The following is a 20115-nucleotide window of genomic DNA, read 5'->3' on the forward strand; positions in this document are numbered from 1 at the left end:
GTTCCTACACTACGGATGCTACGTAGCTACGTAGATATCTTATAATTGTATAATACAGTGTATACCATCGATTACCTGGGGACTGATTTTAGTAGGTACCTATTTGGTAAGTAAGCAGTAATTATTAAATAAATAACATTAAAAATTAAAGTGATACATATTGATATGTCACGTCATTATACGTTTTAATTTTTCGATATTTTGATTGTCGACCACTTGTCGAAATGTCGACTCGAATTCGTTAAGTGGTTGCCTATTTTATTTTTCTTATGGTTTCCTCTATAGATACATAACTAACATGCTACAATAACAAACGCGAATATAATGCATCTACTCAACTCTTTAGATTTGCGTGTCCCCTCCGTCGTTATTTTAAGATTTTAACACTCCGACAAATTGCGCGGGCCATGACGAAAATATAACCATCTATAATACTCTACTTCTACTATAGTCGTCTACTTCTACTAATACGATTACTACTACCATTACTACTAGTTACTACTACTACTACTACTACCACCACCGCTACTATTATTATTACTTCAATAATACTCGTTGGCCGTTGCCGTTCTGCTCTAACACGTCGCTCTTGCCCCACTTATCCGAGCACTGTTCTGAACAGCTGCCACCCAAAATTCGTTGCCCCACTACAGAGTGCCGGCGATGAGTCATCAGGAAAACATTTCGTCCGCGCAATACTGTTATCGCGTTTTCATTTTGCTTCTGATTATTTTTCCTGCATTTTTCACGAACTTCGACATTTCCTGACTACCGACTCGTTTGAGCGCCCTGCACCTCAACAACATCAGCATCAGGTAATCGTTGAGCACCTGAGTACGTCCGCATATCAACACTCGGTGCGATTTATTTTTCGATTTGTTGACAAAAGTCGTACATGAGTATAGTTATAGAAGTAAGTACCTTCTGATCTTATTATTTTGACAAATGACTCATTTGTCTTATCTGTGCATACGCAAGCGTTTGAACAATTTCTGAATAAATATTTGTGCCTAAATGGGTCTATATTTTATACCTGAGCTTTTTTATGTAAAATACTCGATTATATGGCTGCGTACACCGTAGCTACATGATAATATGATATTATAATACAATACCTGGTAGAGTAACACAGTTTCTAATCCTTTCCTCAGTTCCACCTATATTGTTTTAATTTATTGTATAATATATAATCTGGACATTAAAATGTTATCATGATAACATGATCATTGACCGATTTGGCCGTTATATATAGATTAAAACATAACTTCAATAGTTCAATGTACTATTGTAAACCTGACAAGTACGAGGTAGACAATAGATGTATCATACTCACATCTTTTTTCTATTATTGAACAAAATTATTCTTATTTGATTTATTAACACGTTAACTGCCATACCGCTGCCGGCATCCGTATAATAATAATTAGGTATTGATAATTTTTACACCGCCAACTGCCACACCATATCATTCGTAGGACGCCTTATGGCCGCAGGCTGCCGTAAATTAATTTGGATTTATATTATTAACTTTTCCGTGGCGCTACAATAATGATCTTGAAAATATGCTGTGGTGTAGTGGGAATAATTGAAATTTTTTGATGTAATAAACATAATTTTAACATTTTTTTTCAAATTCAATAGTATATATACAAATACAAATTTATAATGACACTGAAAAAAGTCTTTGGCGATAAATATTCTTGAGGCTGCCGGCGGCAATTAAGTCAACTTTGCATTATAAGTATTTTTTTTTACAATTTGTTGTTTTATTTTAGGTAAACTTACAGTTACAAGGCCATCAATAATGTTTTCAAATCGGCAACAACAAAATTCTTCAAATTTGTTACACCAAACAATCTCATCATCTGGTTCAATTGTTCTACCTCCTCCACCACCTGCAATTGCTATTCCTACAATGGTATCAAGCAATAGTTCAGCTACTACAACAGTGGCTACCACCATCTTGGCTGTAAGTAATGCTCTAAGATATTACTACTAAATATTACCTATAATGTACTTGAATGAATAGTTATGATGCTAGTAAAAATGTTATGTTAATTGTCAAATTGTTAGTTAATTTTAATTGGTGAAATATATAAATTTGATGTTTTACTAACATCTCTAAATAGAATGATAGAGTATATCAGTAATTGGTAAATACTAAACGGGAAACACAGCAAGATTTTGATGTTGAAAGGGTTATTATTATGAAACTTGATAGTAAGACAATTATCTGCGTTTAATTGTAAAATAAAAATGCTTATAACCCACTTAAAAACTGAATTATCGTAAAAATACTTCCAACAAAACACAGATAATGTTATTTACCATCAAGTTTCATAATAAGTCTATTCACTCTAATTTTTAAGCTAACAGAGTAAAATGTGAACTGCTGAGCTTAAATTTGTTATGTTATGTGTTTGTAAGACAGACAACAAATACAGGTGTTGCGCTCTCTTAAATGTTATATTAAATTTAACAAGGTTTCTTACGCACAGTTTAATTTAAACATAGGTAGTTGAATATTTGACTTTACTTATGGCAAGTTGGCTGGTAGCAATATACTGAGTTACAAATGAAATGAAACTTCTTCGGCAATCGTATTTGTTTTGAGCCGAAACATTTTTATTCTTATTTTATTAAAATTTTATTTAATTTATAACAAATAGTTAAATATGGTAAGACTCCTTAATAATACAGAATAAATGTAGGATGACACACCTTTTTATATGCACCTATAAATTTACTTATGTTTATCAGTGATCTTCAACTTTATTGAATTCACATTCTTTTTTAATTAATTTTTTACAATCTTAATGTTTATAAACAAAGCTGGTGACAGATTGATAAATATTGTTTTAAAAACAAATCACATTTTAATTATTTAAGTTCCCATTATCATTATCCAAGAGCTTGAAAAAGGCTTATTTTTTTATACCATATTGTTTTTAATGAAAAAAAAGTTTGAATAATTAGGAATTATCAACTACTGCAACATTATATTTCAGCGGCGGATTAAGCAATTTGCCGCCTACAAGCAAAAGGAAATTTACCGCCCGTTCATTTTTATAAGTTATTTTATAACCAGCAAAATACGTTATTGAGCATAATGTATTATTAATAAAATTACTTTTTATTATTTAAAAATACATAAAAATAATATCAAAACATAAAAAATATAAATATTAATCTATATACATTATTAAAAAATTTTTCTTCGACTTTTTATGCTTGCAAATTCTTCAATTATATCATTAAAATGTATTTTTGACAATAATTCCGCTTCGATACATAGTAAGGCTAATGAATTTAAACGATTTTTGCCAATGGAAGATCTTAAAAACGTCTTAATTCTTTTAAGACAAGAAAAAGACCTCTCTGCCGAACAGTTCGTAACCGCCATACAGGAAAATATTCTTAGAGCAATACTCACATTCGGAAATATTTCTTCCAATTCTTGGTTTCAAATAAATGTAAATAAACTTTGGCCAGGTTGCTTTTTCTCAATTGTATTATGAATATACATCTTAAAATGTATGCATTCTTGTGTAAAAGTGTTTTCATCAATGTCTATTTTGTAAAATTGTTGGAGTCTTTCGGCCCCTAAATATTAACACCAGCAACCGAATAATAAATAAACAAAAATAAAAAAACGCAAATAGTTGACACTGTCCGCGCGCCGTATTTCATACAAATAATTTTGTTTAATGAAACGTGTAAAATTTTTATCGTATTTCAATGAAATCACGAAACTAAAATATATTTGACAAAATGTGTGTATTGTACTATTGTCATATTATGATAAGATAAGCAATTTCTAAGTTTCTAGGAAAACCACAGTAAAACTTAATAGTTCCACAAAAATATAAATAGACGCATCGACCGGGGCAATATTATCAACGTAGTCAACACCAGTCAAACATGGATATCGATATAAATATCTATTTTGATGACCGCAGCACTCAATTTTATTTTTAATAAATAAAATATTCAATAATTATTAAAATATTATAATGAAAGATAATATTTTTTTTATGAGTAGCAAATTTGCCGCCCCCAAAATTTTGCCGCTCCAATCATCTGCTTGTTCTGCTTGTATGGAAACCTGACGCTGTTATATTTCTATGAACTCGGTAGTTGGTATTTTGGTAAAAGAAGCTTAAGTGACTCTGTGAGTGATATAAATTGACTGTACTAATGTATCTATTATAGTATAATATATTATATGTATAATCACAGATGTCATTTAAACTTTTTGAAAGGCATGCTACTAACTAGGCAGGGCAAAACTATTTACAGGATGCCAATATACAGGATAATTTTTTAAGTAGACTTAAAGACCATATTTATAAACATCTGATATCTTTTGTACTACTTAAGGAGTATTCCGTGACAATACCAATTTCTAATTTTCAAATAAGGCCCCCCCCTTTTACTGGAAATTATTTAGAGGACAATTGTTTAAAAATTTTGATGTTTCTAGGTAAATCAACATTTTAATGAGTAGTTTTTAAGTTAATAAAATGTTAATGTAAGGATAATAATCCTTAAAAATGGTTTTTTAAAAATAAAAACTATATTATAATTTTAGATGTATTATTTATTATACTTGGATAATTTTCACAAATTATTTTTATTGATAAATCAATAGTAATTGCTAATTTTTTCAAATCGTCTAAGCCTCCTATCTACTTTACTCTTTACCATATATTTATTTTCTTTAAACACACAAAGTTATATAACTCATAAACTACTACCTACCTAGATTAAATTTTGATTTACATACATTAAAATTCTCGACAAAAAAATTTGTTTATCAATAAAAAAAAAATTAAAAATGGAGTTTCTTATTTGAAAAACTGAAGTCTGTATTTTTGCAGGATCATCCTTAAATGGTACAAAAAATGGTCTCCAAGTGTAGTTAAAAATTCTAAAAATCTGAATTTTAATATATGCATAGTTTTAACCATAAAAATAAGATGAGACTGATTAAACTCGTGCTTAAAAAAATCACCTTGTGTATTGTAATATAGAGTTAATACAAAAACATTTTAGAATTAAATTAGAATCTTTATATTTTCCATCTAATAATCTAATATATTATGAATATTGTATACATAATAATACTAAGTTAGTACCTGAACTATTTATCGATATAATTATGTCTAAGCCCTAAGAACATTTTATATATAAAAACCAAAATTCTCTGTCACAATAAAATAATTGATAATAACCATATTTATATTTTGAATAAATAATTTATTATTAATAATAACACATGGTTATAGTTATCAATACCTAAGACCAATTAAAATAAAAAGATCATGTTTCTAGGCACCGAAAGACTATAGTTAGGCGATTAGGCTAAAATGCAATCTTTTATTTTAGGCATACATAAACATATCTTTCAACACCTCCAATAACATCCCAAAAAAATAACCTTTAAGTATGTTTAATCATGTAAAACTAACCATTACAATATTGTGTCACCTTTATTTGAAGCTATACTCTCCATGTTTATGGTAATGATTAATCAAATAATATTATATTTCAGAAGTTTAATTAAAAATATAAATAGTAACACTAATTTTTATAATGTCAGATGTCAATTATTTTGCCTAGTATTCACTAGCGACTAGCGTACATTCCAAACTCAACATATAGATAGTTATTTTTAAATAGATACTGAAATATCTATCTTCATGAATAGACTTTTAATAAATGATATTTTATTACTCAATTATTTATAAAAATGTTGACATATCGAGCATTATATTGAGCAAGGTACAAATTGAAAATACATAGTTAAAAATTTATCTTAAAGTTTATTGTTGTATAAAATAAAAAAATTTTGTTCAAAACTGAAGTTTGATTTAATAAAAAATATCTAAATTTGTTAAATTTTCTTACTGAAATCAAATATTAAAAAAATTATTGGTACTCCTACAGGACAAAATATTATATGTTGCACAAATTTAAAAACCAAATTCACAATAAACTTTTAACATTTTGAAATATAATTTTATTTAGCATTTTAATTTTTGTTTTCTTAACTTTGATTTAATTACATTTTAAAATATTTATTTTAATTGGTTCAGTAAGTACAATTTATTTTATTGGTCATATATTAATGTTTATTTTTTGTATCTTCTTAATTCTTAGATATTTATTTTTCTTTTGAATTGAAATATGCCTGTTATTATTATATAAATAGCACTGTTGAAAAGTCTATGAATGTTGGTTATTTTAATTATATATGCTAAGGGCTTAGCATATATAATTAAAATAACCAACATTCATAGAACAAAAATTAAAATGCTAAATAAAATTCTATTTCAAAATGTTAAAATTTTATTGTGAATTTGGTTTTTAAATTTGTGCAATATATAATATTTTGTCCTGTAAGAGTACCAATAATTTTTTTATCATTTGATTTCAGTAAGAAAATTTAACAAATTTAGATATTTTTTATTAAATCAAACTTCAGTTTTAAACAAAAAATTTTTATTTTATACAACAATAAACTTTAAGATAAATTTTTAACTATGTATTTTCAATTTGTACTTTGCTCAATATAATACTTAATTGTGAGGGGGAGTAAATACCTCTTTCCGTGTGTATCGACTGATGCTTAGTATTGTTTGGAAGTACTTAATTTTTTTATTAAAAAATGTTATTGTTATTTTAGCTAAGAATTTAGTTATCATAATTCATTCTACAATTTTTTTCAGTTTTTATTTTAGTGTTAACAACATTTTGTGAGCAGTGAGATTCGCTCATTTTAGTCATGACGATAATTACAATAATAAATTATTATAATAGGTACTACATAGTAAGTGGATGTTAGCAGCCAGCATGCAGTATGCTATTTTGTTTTCCCTAATGTATAACACAGACAAAATATAAAATGGTTATTCATGATTTGGTTACTCTTAGAGTAAAATCTCCTATTACAAGAATTTTAGAAGTTAATATTTTTAAGGGATTGACATATCGGCTTTGTATTTTATTTATTACTTTGTTTTATATATGATTTTTAATGGATTTCTATTAAATTGTTCGAAATATAATTTAGATAACTAATAAATGTCCAAAATATTTTATAGTAATTTTTGTTCTTGGTTATTTTGCTTTAAAATTGTTTAAAAACTAAAAAAAAACTTTTCGTGTGGATTTTGTTTAAGCTGTTACTTTTGGGCATAGTATTTTTGTAACTTCTAAATATTAAATATTTGTATTTCAAAAACACGCTGCTAGAGTGCTAGATACTTATTTGTTTGTCAACTAAAAATTTAAATTTTCTTTTGAAAAACAGTACGACGATTTGACCATGTATGAATACAGTTATTATAATATAATTGATGAATTTTTTGAGTTTACGAAATAACTGATAATGGTGGGACAGGAGATTCATGACGTCAATTATGAATTCGTCATATTGGTATTTCCCGTCATCACATACCTGACACCGTCACCACTGGCTAATGGGTATAACAAAAACTTTCTCTACGAGTGTAACTGACCACTCAAGTCTGAAATAACTGGTTTACTGGTTCGCCAGATTTATATAGTATTTTTTTGTGTAACTGCTCTTTAAAAACTACTTTTACATAATAGGTAACTAATTTCGGTATCCGATTTATTGTTTTGTTTTTGTTGAAAGAGTGATTTTAGTAGTTCTAGATAAACAAATTGATTTATTTTTATCGATGGTTTTTCTCTAAAGTTAAGCTCTGTATAGATCTAACTAAAGTATAGTATAGTATAGTCAAACTAAAATTTAGTCATATTTTATTGCACCATTCATTAAAATAAATAAAAATATGCAATAGATTTTACTGTTTAGTCTTAAATAAATATTTAAAAAGAACGTCTTTCTAATCGACAAGTGTTTACGTATTTAGCGATAACTTAATAAATTAAATTACAAACAATATTTTTTATCTTATTTTCCATCATAAAATTATTAATAAAAAACTGGGCAAGTAGGTAACCGTTCTGCTGAACTGTAGATATTGAGTGAGCCTCATCATTGACTAATGAATAAAAGGTCACAAGGTTTACAGGTCACTGTAATAGTGTAATGGATGTGTTTAATTTAAATTCAATGATAAATCATTGCATTTACGAAAATCGATTTAAAATTAAGACGGTCTGCCAGGCTTATTACTAAGTATCTATTTTGCTATACATTTCTATTTTCTATCATAATAATTTATTATTGATACCTAATACTATTGTAAGTTGAATTAATTTTTGCCGAAAACATCGCACTTATTATTGTATATTTTTTTGTAGTATTTATCCTATTTAATATTTTTTAGTTATGAACTATTTTTATTCAATGCCAACTTACCATGGAAGTTTCCATTTTTTTTTTCATCACCTAATTATGAGTAAAACAAGTCTGAAATTATGTTATACAATGCACTAATTTTTTTCTTTATTTATCGGAAACATAATTACCTAGTGTAACATGACCTAAACTATTAGGTTAACTCTGTAAGATCAGTCAGAGTTTGTCATATTTCAGTAATTTAAAATTAAATATATTTTTTATTTCTTTTTTTAGTTAACTCAAGCTAAATTATTAATAATGATATATAAGTATAATTAAAAAAAGCGGACAAGTAGATGTCGCTCTGCTGTGAAGTAGTTTACAAGAGGGTTACTGTAATGGATGGTATTACATTTGAATTCAATGATATAATATTATAATTGTATATGAAAAACGATTCTGAACGAGACGATTTGTCTGTTTAGGATATTTTATAGTTTTTTTTATTTATTTTAGAAATTTTAGCGATAGCCACAAACTAATAACTATTACTGAACTAATAGTTTTATACTATATTTATTATATTGCTATTATTTCAAAAAATTAAGGTAGGTACCTAAAAAATAAATTCAAAATCAAACTAATCAGATTCATTATGTACACGAATCATTCAATCATTTAAAGTTGGGAGATACAATTTAAAATACCCACGAATAATATTTTTAAATTACAATAATATAGCTAAAATTGTTGTTTTTGGTTATTTAATAGGTAATTTCATCCAAATTTGAACTTAAAATAATTATTGAAAAAAACTGTTTGTATAGTGTTTAGTATTTTTTTGCCGTAGAATTATCTACCTACTTACATGAAACTTTGTTTTAAATTTTCAATCCTTTGCTGTTAAAGTTATACGTTTTATAAATTTTTAACAACCAAAGAATTGGCAAATTTTCAAATATTACAGTTTGTCAACATTTGATTTTTAAATGGTTTTTTTAAAAAAAACGGGCCTATATGTATTTATAATAATTCTAACTACTGTTATATCATCTTATGCGAAACTTTGTATTAAATTTTCAAGTTTTTTTACCCCATGAATAAATTTTTATTGACATTTATAGAATAAAAAACTAAAAAACGGAAAATTTCAAATGTCTTTAAATAACTTAAAAATGGTTGAAATATTTTGAACATTTTATCAAATATAGAAAATACCATCATAAACATTCACTGAAAATATGCGTGTGTCTATGTAATTTGCTTTAGAATTATACAAATATCAAAATTTAATTTTCTCGAAAATAGATTTTGCATAAAAATTCATTTTAGATTCTGAGCGGAGCCGGAGCGATGAATATATTGATTTTACCATGATGTGTGTTTTTTTTTTGTGTCTGTCATCACGTTTTGGGGCAGTAAAAGTGCTTCGATTTTTGACTGCAGTATCTCGTTCGATCAGAAAGTGAATCTAGTTGGTACTTTGGGGGGGGGGGGGGGGGGGTCAAAAGTGAAAAATTTTCGACAAAATCGATTTTGGTTTTTGATGTAACATTAAAAAAATGACCATAGATACATGAAATTTTTACCGAATGTTTATATATGTATATTCTATCCATCATGCAATTTTCAACTTAAGTTGAACTATTCATAGGCATTTGAAATTTTCGATCATAATTAGTTTTTTTTAAATTAATATTGATAAAAATTTATTTGTTAGGCAGAACAGCTTGAAAATTGAATACAAGGCTCACAATATATTTTTACAATAGAAATTGAAAAATAAAAGAAATACGTACTCACAATTTTTTTTACAAGCATTCAAAATTTGAATTTTGACAACATATGTAAAAATAACGAAAATTCGCAAATTATTTCAAAACTAGAAATTCATAAAAAATTTTCTTTTTAAATCTAAGATTTGAAAATTTTTAATAATCTATAATATATCCTAGACAGATAAACCGTTTTCGCTCAGAATCGTTTTTCGTATACAATGATATAATATCATTGGATTCAAATTTAATTCCATCCATTACAGTAACCCACTTGTAACCTACTGTACAGCAGAGCGACATCCACGACTTACCCGCCTTTTTTTTTCTATTTTTCTTGGCGCTTTTGAAAATTTGACCTCTTTAATGCATCAACAAGATTCAATTACCAATCGGAAAAGCTATTGAAGTAGACATTTGAAGCATTATTTCGACAACTTATCGTATACACACTCAAAAGAAAAAAATATAAAAACACACATTGTAAAATCAATATACATACGCATTGCTCCGCTCAGAATCTAATAGTAACAAAATGTAAGGTTTTTGTTTTATTTTCAATTGGTGGGAACCTGAGAGGAATGGAGTTTATATAGTTCTACACCAGTTGTAATTTTATATATATTGAAGTATTGTTTTTTTGAGGGGGGAAGGTTAGTATGAATCTCAATTTTGAAGGAAAATGTTTACTGTCATATTTTCAAATAGTTTCGTATAAATGTTTAAGTTTCTACCCAATTTTCAGGAATTAAATTGTTCAATTTTTTAACATTTTTAAACGTGCCTAAATCAGTATAAGGTTATTGTTTAAATTTAAAATAATCAACTTACATATTAGTTGTCCTATGAATATTGTATTTAAAAAAGGAAAAAGTGATAGGTAAATAAAAATAGGTTGTTCCTAATTTTATTATTTTATATTAAGTATTATTGAGATAAATATTTCGAAAAATCTGTATATTTGTATTTATGTATACCACTTTGAATTTTTATTATTCTTTTAATACCTAATGAAGTCACGAGTTCATGATATTATTTTGATATAAATAAATGTACCATATATGTATTTAGTAAATTGGTGTTTGCACTGATGAAATAACTTTATCATTGGTCATAAATTATGATAAACTGTTTAATAATATTAGTATATTACGATAATGTTTTATCAACCAGTATAAAAAAAGTTATATATTATGTACACCTCTAATTAATAACATTTAAATATATTTTTCAACAATTTTGAGCTGATAACAGATGACATTAAACATGTGTATCATAGGCCGAGCCAGCCTTCACGTTCAGGTGGTGCAAATATTTTAGTCCCTTCTCCTTCAAAAAAAAAAATTAAAAATTAAAAATTAATACTATACTTTATTATATTCATAATATTACATCACAATAATAATTATATACAATGCCAATCACAATATCATACAACGTTTGAACTGTGCGTTTAGGGGTGCCACCGCATACCCTGCACACCCCCTGGCTAAGCCTATGATGTGTATAACAAAGAGTAGGTATCCATAATTTAAATTAAATTTGTACTAGATATTTTTCGAATTTTACTTTATGTATACAATAATCATGAAAATAATCAGAAGTGTATATTCCTAAGCAAAAACATCGGGAACCACTTTGTTAACGCAACGATTGGTGCTTTTAAGTAATAAAACTATTAAAACTAGTAGTAATTTTAACTCAACTTTTATAAAAATGAAGCTGTGAATAGATATTTCTTTATAATAGACAATAGTATAGAACTAAAATCATATTATATAGAGATAGACATACCGAATATGCGTATCATTTTCAAAATAATTCACAAGTTCTTTTTATAGATATTTAAAGTTATCCGATGCTTTCGCGTTTGGTTCCCTCCATATTTGTATTGATATTGGAAATGTTCTCGGAAATGTTGCGAGTATTTAAAATACCTACTTCAAACATTAAACAATAATTTAACATTTCAGTAATGGTAGAGCCAAATAAATTTAATGGTAAATATTTTGTGTATGATTATTGAAATATACGTTTAGTTATATTTAACTTTTTATATGGATTGAAATTCTACGGGTTAACATGGACTAAAAAAATAAAAATTCCAGCGATTGCTGAAATAATTTTTAAACTTTTGATATGTTACTATAAGACTTGTCAAAATAGTGTATTCGTGAGCATTAAATCAATCCTAAACCTTAAGATTACGGCTGGGATTTTAATGCTCTTAAAAAAATGCTTTTATGACCTAAAAATCCTAAATAATGCCCTAAAGAACCTAAAAAATGACCTTAAAAAATTAACTAGAGCAATAAAACGGTGTTTACGACGACAAAACTCGTACTGAACGTCGATTGTCGAACGGGCGTCGATTTTACCGATTTAAGATTATTTAACAGGAAATGCAGGTAGTGTTTACACAAACCTTGTCCGATAATATATAATACGTATCACTAGTACCTACCTACTTATAAACTGTTATATTTGTATAAAAACCATGTTGGTGTAAAAATTTTAAATTCATACTTGGTTTCCAATAACTCTAAAATGCCCTACAAAATTATGAAAATGATCTAAAAAATTCCCAAAAAATGCAAAATAAACTTTCTTTTTTTCCTTCATAAATGCATAAAACAAAAAAAAAACAAATTTGTTACCAGACGAGCATCGCGCAGTAAATTTTGGAAAACAATGCTAAGTGCATCGAAATCCCAGCCCTACTCATGATATTATAATACAGACCACGAACCGCGTAATAAATTCAATACGTACGTATTCCGCGTGCCGCGTATGTATGATTAAAAAATAATTATCAAAAATAAAGTTACATAGTATTATGTAAGTAAAATTAAGAGGAGTGTATAAATTTATATAAATTTTAAAATATAATATTTTCGCGTCATGTTGTTATAATATTACTACCGGTTGTTTGAACGCGTATGTATACGCTACTTGCGATGGTAATATTATTTGTTGTTAGTTTATTACTAATCATTATCTACGACTGACTCATACACGATTCTGAGGATACTCAGAAAAAAATCGCGGACTATGCGTGCTTAGCGGCGATGGTTACCCGTATTAAAAAAAAAAAAATATATATTATTATCATATTAATGCGCGTATCTGCAGTACAAGACGACAAACGATCATGAATCGTGCCGTCGTGACGTAAATCCGTTTGCCGGTGAGTCACTCGGCTGCGACCGTCCGGATTTACTGAGCGCGTCATCGACATATACATAGTGGTGGTAGCGGATAGTGACCGTCGAGCGTACGCAAAGTTCCATTCACTAACACAGCCATCAACGATACATTACTGTGCCCTCCCCGCCCGTCCATGAAACGTCACCGTCGCGCTATCTACTACGGGTTTCCCACTCCGTCTTTAGTACCTCGTATTGCTTGCGTCCGTCACCCACTGCGCGACAACGGTATAGTACGCGAGACGTTTTCTTAGTCATTCAGTGTGCTCTTTAAGTCCCTACTCGACAGTCGGTTACCGTAGCATTCGTCTTCCGTGTGCACACTATACCACCGGTGGACAATCCTATCGTGGTCCTCGTCCGCGCAGCTTTTGAATTTTCCCGCCTGATAATTATCGACCGCACCGTTTATTAACCGATCGAAGGACCGACACGAATTTCGCTGGTCCTTTTTTGAAATATTATGCTTCAATCCGTACAAATGGTGCCTTCGTCCGATATCTACAACGATTCGATCGCGTCCGTTTGCCGCGATTGTCTGGAACCCGTTGGCGCGTGTACTTGTAACTGGCAAATCATGCAGTTGGACGCCAGCTACAGCATTTACACCACATTAAATGATGACATGGCCAAACGACCGTCATCAGCAACGTCTTCGGTCGTTAGCGACATGTACAAGGTTGATATTATATAATATTATACGTTTTAAAGTTTTCAATACCTAAGTTAGTTAATACTTTACTACTAACTACTGTAAAAGCGGTTAGGATGTACGTTAACGATTCCGCAACCGGGAGTAGTGGGCTGTAGTCCCGCAGGTGAGCCCATGAAGCTTAATAGAGTTTAATTTTTTCTTCGCGAGCGTTCAACACGAAGACATAGTTGTATATAATGTATAATATATAAATATTATTTGTATAAGTGTAATAATTGTTTAATTTTCCATCCCAACATCCCTTTTTTCTCATGGTATTGCCACGGGGGTGTACCGTTTGCACAATATAGGTACTTATCTCATTACAATATTTCCCTAGGATTTGTCTATTTATAATAAACATAAAATTAATTAGTATAATAATAATATTAATAATAAGCCAGTATTTAATAAATGTAAATATATTTGTGATTATTTTGTAAAATATTACGATCTATACAAGTGTACACTGTATAATAAGACAAGTAATAGTATAGGTAGTGAATGAGAAAACTAACAATTTATAATGACATGGTAGGAATCTCACATTAAAGGCACCTATGTATACAATTTTTAATTCACGACGCCAGTTTCGCTTGAGACGTTTGCTTGGGTTTCCAGATAGTGCTTATATAGCGCGAGGCCCCTGAATGAATAACCTATAATAGGTATATTTATTTATTATGGTTCGTGACTAATAACCAGTAAATAAAGGTAATATATTTTCCTCGGAAATCATAAACGTTTTAGGTTATTAGTAAATAGTTAAAGAGACTAAACTTTTTAAAATTAAATAAAAAGAAGATAATTATGAAATTTGTTTTTTATCAAAATATCAAGTAGCTAAAAAATAATAATCTATACATTTTCTTAATATGATGTAGTTGTAAAAGCAAAAGATAACTGAAACTCTCGATACCATAAACTTTTTGACTATCTAAACCATTTATTCTGGTTGATGTGTATAAGTTTAGTGTATGCATTTATACGTGCATTATCAAATATATCATTATAATATTGTAGCACGATATAAATGCACAATTTTAATCTTATCAGAACTGGTACTCCACGAATCCACGATGTCTTTTTGTAATGGAAAAAATTAATGTTTTTCTTCTTTACTTAATTTAGTATCTATACTTTCTAAATTAATCTTCATATTTCACTGATGATTGAAATTTTCAAAATCGTAAAAATAAATAGTTAAAAACTCAAAAATATAATATCTAAAATGATTATAAAACCTACCTACTTAACAATGCTATATTGTTATATCCCCTTGCATAAATTATAAAATATAATGAGTGTAAGACTTAAAAACATCAGCATTTTATAAGATCTTAAATTATTGAGTGTTTGAATTAAAATAAAATTTGAATTTTTTAAATATATTATATTTCTAATCTTATTGATAAATTTAAGTTTTAAATAATAATTTAAATTATTCTTTACTAAAGACCAAGATTAATTTTTTAATGGAAATAAATAATTTGTAATAAATTAAGTATTATTGTTCAGATGCTTGCCTATCCTAATTTGGTTAAGGGATGAATTTGTATATTCAAATTAAACATTCTTACCTAACCATAGTTTATTACCTATTATACAATTAAGTTTTAAATACTAATAATTAATAGCTAGTATCTATACAATAAACATATGTAATTTCTATCATTTCTATAAATAAAAACATTTTTTTTTTTCTAGTTGGATGGTCTCAATTGTGGTGGTATACCTACACGGACAACACCAACTTTAACACCAACTACACTTCGTACCATAGCTGCCGACATAGCTAGTTTGTCACCTGGTCCATCTGAAAATTTTGCAGCTGCAGCTTCTGACCTACATCATCTTGTGTTGTCTTCGTGTTCTACTATAAACACATCAACTTTAGATGCTACTGATCGTACTGATTTACAAGAATGTGTTAGCATACAAAATCTAAGTAATCAAACAATAAGTCTTCAAAGTCTAAATAATCAACAAATTAGTCTCAATAATTTACAAAACCACCAAAATGTAAATCAAAACACTTTGAATCAACAGCAGCGTAATGATTATAATAATTCTTTTTCAACGGCTACATCAAGACAGGCTGGTTTTGTGCCACCACTAGTATTGCAAATCAATTCCAGCAACCCCAGTGCTCAACAATCATCAGGTATTTAATCCTACAACATTTTAATTTATAATTGTTAAGTATTACATTTATAAATTAACTAATACATTTATTTTACATAGGTACAACAATTTTATTAAACAACACCAACAGTTCTGGTTCAAGCTCTATATTTAGTGCAAAAGGTTCATCTACTTCAGCATCATCTTCACACTGGCAAGGAGTAGTAGTTACTCAAAGACCTCATAATAGAACACAAGGTGTAACAAAACGACTGATGACTGATGATGAAGATGGTGATGATGATTATGATTCTGCAGCTGATGATGGAACAGACAGTAGTGATACAACTTCTAGTAAAATGACACGCAAACAAAATACTAAAAATAATAAATCAAATTCGAAAAATAGTGTTAAAAATGAATTCAAGAATAGTACTGGCAGTTCAAGTGGTGGTCGTCGAACTAATAATAAAGACAACAAAATGGTAATTTAGAATCTTCTTAATATAATTTTTAAAATGATGTAGCTTATATTATTATGATGCAATACTAGTTATTTGTTTAAACCTATATTTTAGTAACTTTTTAACTAACTTCATTGATATTTGGTGTACACTTGATTATTTATTTATCATCAATATTTTTTAGATGTCAGCTGAAGAAGAACAACGTCGACAGGTTAGAAGAGAACGTAATAAGCTGGCAGCAGCTCGTTGTCGTAAACGCAGGATGGACCATACAAATGAACTTTTAGAGGTATACGGCAAAATATTATGTTTTTAATTAGACATCACTTATTTATTTTAATTTTAAATCATTATAATTTAATCTTTAATTGTTTTTCAATATTTTTATTTTAAAAGTGCTATAACATCGAAATATAATGGTAATTTCTTCTAAATTTTGAATTGTCCAACTATATAAATTTTCACATTCCTAAAATATTTATATTTCTATTAATTTGTCTTAATGTTGTATTATATACCCTTTATTAACTTTGTCATATTATGCATTTGTTTAGGAAACTGGGCAATTAGAAGATAAGAGGTTGAGGCTACAAGTGGAAATTCAAGGACTTCGTCAACAAAAAACTGACCTTCAACAGATGTTAGCTCAGCATAAGTGTGCTGTAAATATGAACAATGTGCAGTTATCCAATTCTGTTTCTACTGTAAATCATGCCACTACAATATTAGATTCAAATGAAATTTCTGAAACAAAGCCTGCTGTATTAAGTAATCATCTATCATCAATTAAGGGAAATTCTTTACAGCAAAACATTAGTACAAACATAGTAATCAATGATAATGATAGTAATAATGTTGAAGATATTATAATAAAGCATGAAGATAATTCTATAATGCAAACCGATATTGACACCAAAGATTCCATAAATAGTATTCCTACTTCTGTAATGCAACAGCCTCATAGAAGACGACCCACTACACTATTGCAACTAAACAATGGCAATTTTGGTAATAATAAAAAAGTATCTGAAAATGGCTCTACGGGTGTAGTAGTATTGAATTTTGATTCGCTCATGGACGGTGGAACAGGATTAACACCTGTATCATCTAGTGGTGGAAGTGTTCAAAATCATCATCAACAAGTTCAAAATAGCACAGGAAATGGTGGTGTAAATACTGATAATAACAGTGTTTTATCATAAACCAAGTCACCATAAATCAATTTAGTTAGTCAACTAGAATTAGTCATTCAAAAAAGTATCAGTCCAGAGTTGGGCATAGCAATATTTTTTAAAAAGTAGGATATTTTTGTCGAGGTAAAGTTTGATGGTGTTTTTTAATGGAATAAAGTCTTGATCATAATTTATCTAGTCAAATATATTTATTGTAGCCATAATAATTTATAAAATTATATAAAAATAAAAATAAATATTTCTGTCAAATATACATTTATTAAACAGTGGAACTGCCATAAATGTGATATTGAAAAATCTAACACAATATCTATTTTTAATGGAAAGTTCTTGTTAGTTCAAATCCTATTTTCATTTTTCTCAGATTTTAAGTTGTGTATTTTACATGAATGATGAATAATATTCTAATGAAACATTGACTCAAGCAAATCTTGATTTTGTCATCAAACATGCTCTTATTCCTTTTTATATAAATCAAAATTTTTAAAATTCATTATACCTATATTTTCTAAGTTAGGACATATTATATAAATTATAGTTATAACATTTTATATCTTCCCAACTCTGAGTACTAATTTTTATTTTGATATGAGTTAATTTAATTTATGTTATTAATATTTTATGGAATATATTTGGCATATTTATTTATTTTATAAAATCAAATTTTATTTCATTTTGTATGTTATGTATAACTGTATATTAATTTACTGTAAGTTAATTTAATGCATTTCCAAAGAAGGAAACTTCGAAAATTAATTAGTTGTATTTTTTAATACCATTGTAAATTATTTGTTAATTTAATTTTAATTTTATGTTCTTTCTAATACAATTTTATATAATCTAGACTTATTTGTTATATATAAATTCCAGACTTTAAGATATATTTTTATTTAATTGTAATTTCCCTTTTTTAATTATTAAGCCTTATGTATACTATAGTATATTTTAGTTAAAAGAAGATGAGTGTTATGTAATATTGGAAATACACTTAAAAACTTAAAAACATTTACAAAACACAAAGTTATATTTTTAAGTTCATCATTTTTAATTATATAGTTGATTTTAATTCTCTTCTTACATATATAATATTGTATACAGTTAAAATGTAACATTGATTCCATAAATCATTTGTACATTTTAAAAGTTTTTTTTTCAAATTCATTTATTGTAAAATATATTTAACAAATTAAAAAAAGAAAGATAAAAACAATGTTTTACTTTTACTAATGTATTTCAATATAATATAGAAAATTAGTAAATGTATACATAAATGGTTATAATTTTATTTTACATAATATATTACTTTGTATAGGTACTTTGATTTTAAGATTTGGACTAGGTAGCTGATTTTCTAAAAGTGCTACAACAAACTATTCATGATATAGATTAACAAATAGGTGCAATTACTTAAATTTGTTAGAACAATTGTTTGATTTGTAATGGGAAATGGTAAAACATATTTAGTTTGTTGTAAAAGTGGTAAAATTGTACATTAAAATCTTGGATCATAAACGTATAAAATCTATATACGTTTATACGGTTCCTTCTAATTTCATAGAAATATCTCTGAAAACAGTGTTGATGAGACTTATCTAGATAAAAACTACTCAATTATCTTATCTTGGTAACTATTGTAACATTTATCTAGTATAGATACATTTTATTTAGATCATATACATTTTTTTAAAAAGTTATTCATGATAGGGTTTATTACTATGATTAATTAAAGATATAACAATCTTAAATAATTATAATTCAAGAAACCGTCTACAAATACACGATAAAAATATTCAGTGGAGTGTTGGTTTAGTTTTTTTTTAAGAATAAAAAAATAAATTATTGAATTTTAAAATTTTCTTGACGTTGAGTCACTTGATGATGACCTTCAAATTCTTTAAAATAAACTGTTAGGATAATATTTATAAAAGTTGTAAATCACAATATATGGTATGTTATTTTAATCAGTATTTAATTCGAGTCTGATCAATTTATAACATCGTAAATTCGTATCTGGTACCTACTCCATTATAAATTTATCATAAAACATTTTTTCGACTTATGGTATAACATCATCATGCTATAGCACGCAACTACCAAAAGCCGTATTTGATATAATCAAAATCATTATCTGTTAGGTTTTGGCTACCAGATAATAATAAACGCTTATTAAAGTCTACTACATGCATCAAGAAAGATTCCTGGTTTTATAAATATAAATGAAATATATGTATGATTAAATAAGTACTTGTTAGGTACTTAAAAGGGTATATGTTGTTTAAGGGGTAAAGTTACTCTTCCTTCACTTGTTGAGCCGGGGGAACCCTTAAAATCTTTAATTTAGTACGAAAACAATAAACAGCAGTATTTTTTTAACACAA

General features: G+C 27.6%; 1 protein-coding gene across 2 annotated transcripts; it reads left to right on the plus strand.

Annotated features, from left to right (window-relative positions):
• Nucleotides 1-558: 558 nt before the first annotated feature.
• LOC107171665 (uncharacterized) lies at nucleotides 559-18375 on the plus strand. 2 transcript variants are annotated; one of them, XM_089216366.1, is made up of 6 exons: nucleotides 559-913; nucleotides 1776-1969; nucleotides 15661-16117; nucleotides 16198-16562; nucleotides 16726-16833; nucleotides 17099-18361. In XM_089216366.1, exons 2-6 carry the CDS (start codon nucleotides 1805-1807, stop codon nucleotides 17744-17746), a joined length of 1743 nt encoding a protein of 580 aa, XP_089072492.1. In that variant the 5' UTR covers nucleotides 559-913; nucleotides 1776-1804; the 3' UTR covers nucleotides 17747-18361. The 2 variants fall into 2 exon arrangements, with proteins under 2 accessions (XP_089072492.1, XP_089072491.1); XM_089216365.1 differs by lacking the exons at nucleotides 559-913; nucleotides 1776-1969 and adding an exon at nucleotides 13487-13938 and having other exon boundaries at nucleotides 17099-18375.
• The last annotated feature ends 1740 nt before the right edge of the window (nucleotides 18376-20115 follow it).

Source organism: Diuraphis noxia, unplaced genomic scaffold, assembly GCF_037042655.1.
Source record: "Diuraphis noxia isolate RWA-SAM2 unplaced genomic scaffold, SU_Dnox_SAM2 contig0001, whole genome shotgun sequence".
NCBI classification, from domain to species: domain Eukaryota; kingdom Metazoa; phylum Arthropoda; class Insecta; order Hemiptera; family Aphididae; genus Diuraphis; species Diuraphis noxia.

Bases quoted from the DNA above. Each gene is read 5' to 3' on its own strand.
- LOC107171665 (XM_089216365.1), top strand. From the start codon at position 13,723: ATGCTTCAATCCGTACAAATGGTGCCTTCGTCCGATATCTACAACGAT. The intron at 13,939-15,660 runs GTTGATATTATA...TTTTTTTTCTAG, and splicing joins TCGTTAGCGACATGTACAAG to TTGGATGGTCTCAATTGTGG. The intron at 16,834-17,098 runs GTATACGGCAAA...GCATTTGTTTAG, and splicing joins ATACAAATGAACTTTTAGAG to GAAACTGGGCAATTAGAAGA.